At 41.8% G+C, this 2102-nt stretch overlaps 1 protein-coding gene across 1 annotated transcript in view; it reads right to left on the bottom strand.

Annotated features, from left to right (window-relative positions):
* Positions 1-558: 558 nt before the first annotated feature.
* Positions 559-2102, bottom strand: part of hat1 (histone acetyltransferase 1) — a 26746-nt gene continuing 25202 nt past the window's right edge. The window contains exon 11 of the mRNA XM_016559113.1: positions 559-795. Coding sequence (XP_016414599.1) covers positions 628-795 — 168 coding nt within the window. The 3' untranslated portion in view covers positions 559-627. The remainder of the gene's footprint in view (positions 796-2102) is intronic.

The following is a 2102-nucleotide window of genomic DNA, read 5'->3' as shown; positions in this document are numbered from 1 at the left end:
AAATCTGCAACACATTCAGAGTAAAGAGACCTCTAGAGGCATGTGGTCTGCAGATCCTGCTCTATTTCCTTTCCAGCCTCATGTTTTTCACTCTTTCTTTGGCTCTGTCTCTTTCGTCTGGTGTGTGTGCGGTTATTGTGCTGTCAGAGTTCTCTGTCCTGGACAGTGTCATCACGAGAGTGGTTCTGATCCAACACATTACCGCTGCTGGAGCTTCAGCACCAAAGCACATATCCCATCATCCCACATTATCTGCAACACATCAACTAATATCACCATAACCTCCAAAGAGAATCAAGACACATGCAGCGAAAAGAAACAGCTAATCGAGTTAAAATATAAATGAAATAAGATGAAAAGATAAAGACCACTGCACAAAATCTCTGGCAGCGGAATTTTGCAAAAAACTCCTGAGAATTGCAAAGTTCCAAAACCTGTCTGACATTCATTCTACTGTGGAACTAAAAAAGAGAAATTCAGCAGAATGTTCACGCTGCTCTTTACCATACAATGAACACAAACAGTAACTAGAACATCCAGAAACACCTCATTAGTGTGTGTGTGTGTGTGTGTGTGTGTGTGTGTCTGGGCCAGTCTTTCCAGGACTATGCAGAAGCCTCCGTGTGTTCAGGCCTGAGCCAGTCGCTCCAGGACTCTGCGATACTCCGCCAGCACGTCCTGGTAGCTTTTCTCCAGCTCCTCGTGTTGCAGTCTCGTGTCCATCTGGCTGATTTGGGACGCCAGCTCCTCTGGCCTCAAACACTTCTGCATCTTAGTCAGTTCACGCTGGTTTTTCTACACACAAGGCAGAAGCGGTGTCAGTACAGCGCAGGAGAAAATAAGATGCAAAGCAGTTCACCAGATCCCATCCAAAAACTGCCATTGAACAGAAACCCCAGGGCACATGTGATTACATCACAGCTGAACAACCCAACGAGAGAACGAGAGGAGAAATAAAAGAGCTATGAACAAAAACGGAGTCTGTACGGTTGTCGAGAGGCTTTGGCACTGAACCAAGACTGACGAAACATGAATTCAAAAGAAAGCACACACACTCATAGAATATATACAGATTTAGGATTCGCATTCACTAAACTCGCAGCTTCATACGCAGTGCCAACTATAAGAAGCCATCAATCAGCTGATTTTCTTTTTAATCTACTTTTTCTAAAACGTCCGCGGGGAGTTTACATGCATGACATATCAGCCAACCACTGTTGTCTTCATAGAGCAACTTACATTTTAAAAAACAGCCACTTTAAAATTTACATTTGAGGTATTTCTGTGTGTAATTTATGATACACGAATGTCAAAAAGTAATGTTGCCTTGCCACAGACCTTATTTTACTCAAATCAAAAACCACTATTAAAAAACCTATGGGAAATTTCAGAGGGAAGCCATGGTGAATTAGCCTGTCTACAAACTGATAGCACGACTGAACAGCTCTATTGTGTAATTCCTTTAGTGTGTGCAAATCCAGGGATGTCAAAGGTACCGAGGCCAGATTCACAAGACATTCTTAAGAACACAATTCTTCTTTTTCTTTTAAGAATAAAGTTAAGAATATTTTGTATTCCCAAAACAAACACAATATGTGTATGCGGTCTACTCGATGACAGTCAATGTTCAAATGTTCTTGGTCTAAATCCCTGTTTAAGAGATATTAATGTCTAAAGTGAATGTAAACAGGCAAAATATCAGATCTGTGCATTAGGTCCTACAGTGTCAATCCAGCCTATATCTATAATATTAATCAAACAACAATTTATTGATGTTTTAAGACTTTCCAGCAAGTGCGTATTGAAATGTTGGGCAAAGTTCATTATTAATGAATCACCTCCTGCATCCCTACCTACATACACACACAAACAAGATTTTGCGAAGACAGGAAAATCTGCTGCAACACATTCTGAGCAAAAAGACCTCAAGAAGAGAGAGAGGGGGGGGGGCATATGGTCTGCAGATCCTGCTCTATTTCCTTTCCAGCCTCACTCTTTCTTTGGCTCGGTCTGTTTCGTCTTGTGTGTGTGTGCGGTTATTCTGCTGTCAGAGTTCTCTGTCCTGGACAGTGTCATGATGAGAGCGGTTCTGATCCAACACA

This window comes from Sinocyclocheilus rhinocerous, unplaced genomic scaffold, assembly GCF_001515625.1.
Source record: "Sinocyclocheilus rhinocerous isolate Xijiao unplaced genomic scaffold, SAMN03320098_v1.1 scaffold887, whole genome shotgun sequence".
NCBI classification, from domain to species: domain Eukaryota; kingdom Metazoa; phylum Chordata; class Actinopteri; order Cypriniformes; family Cyprinidae; genus Sinocyclocheilus; species Sinocyclocheilus rhinocerous.
The sequence above is the reverse complement of the archived record's forward strand: the minus strand, read 5'-3'. Positions and strand labels throughout refer to the sequence as shown.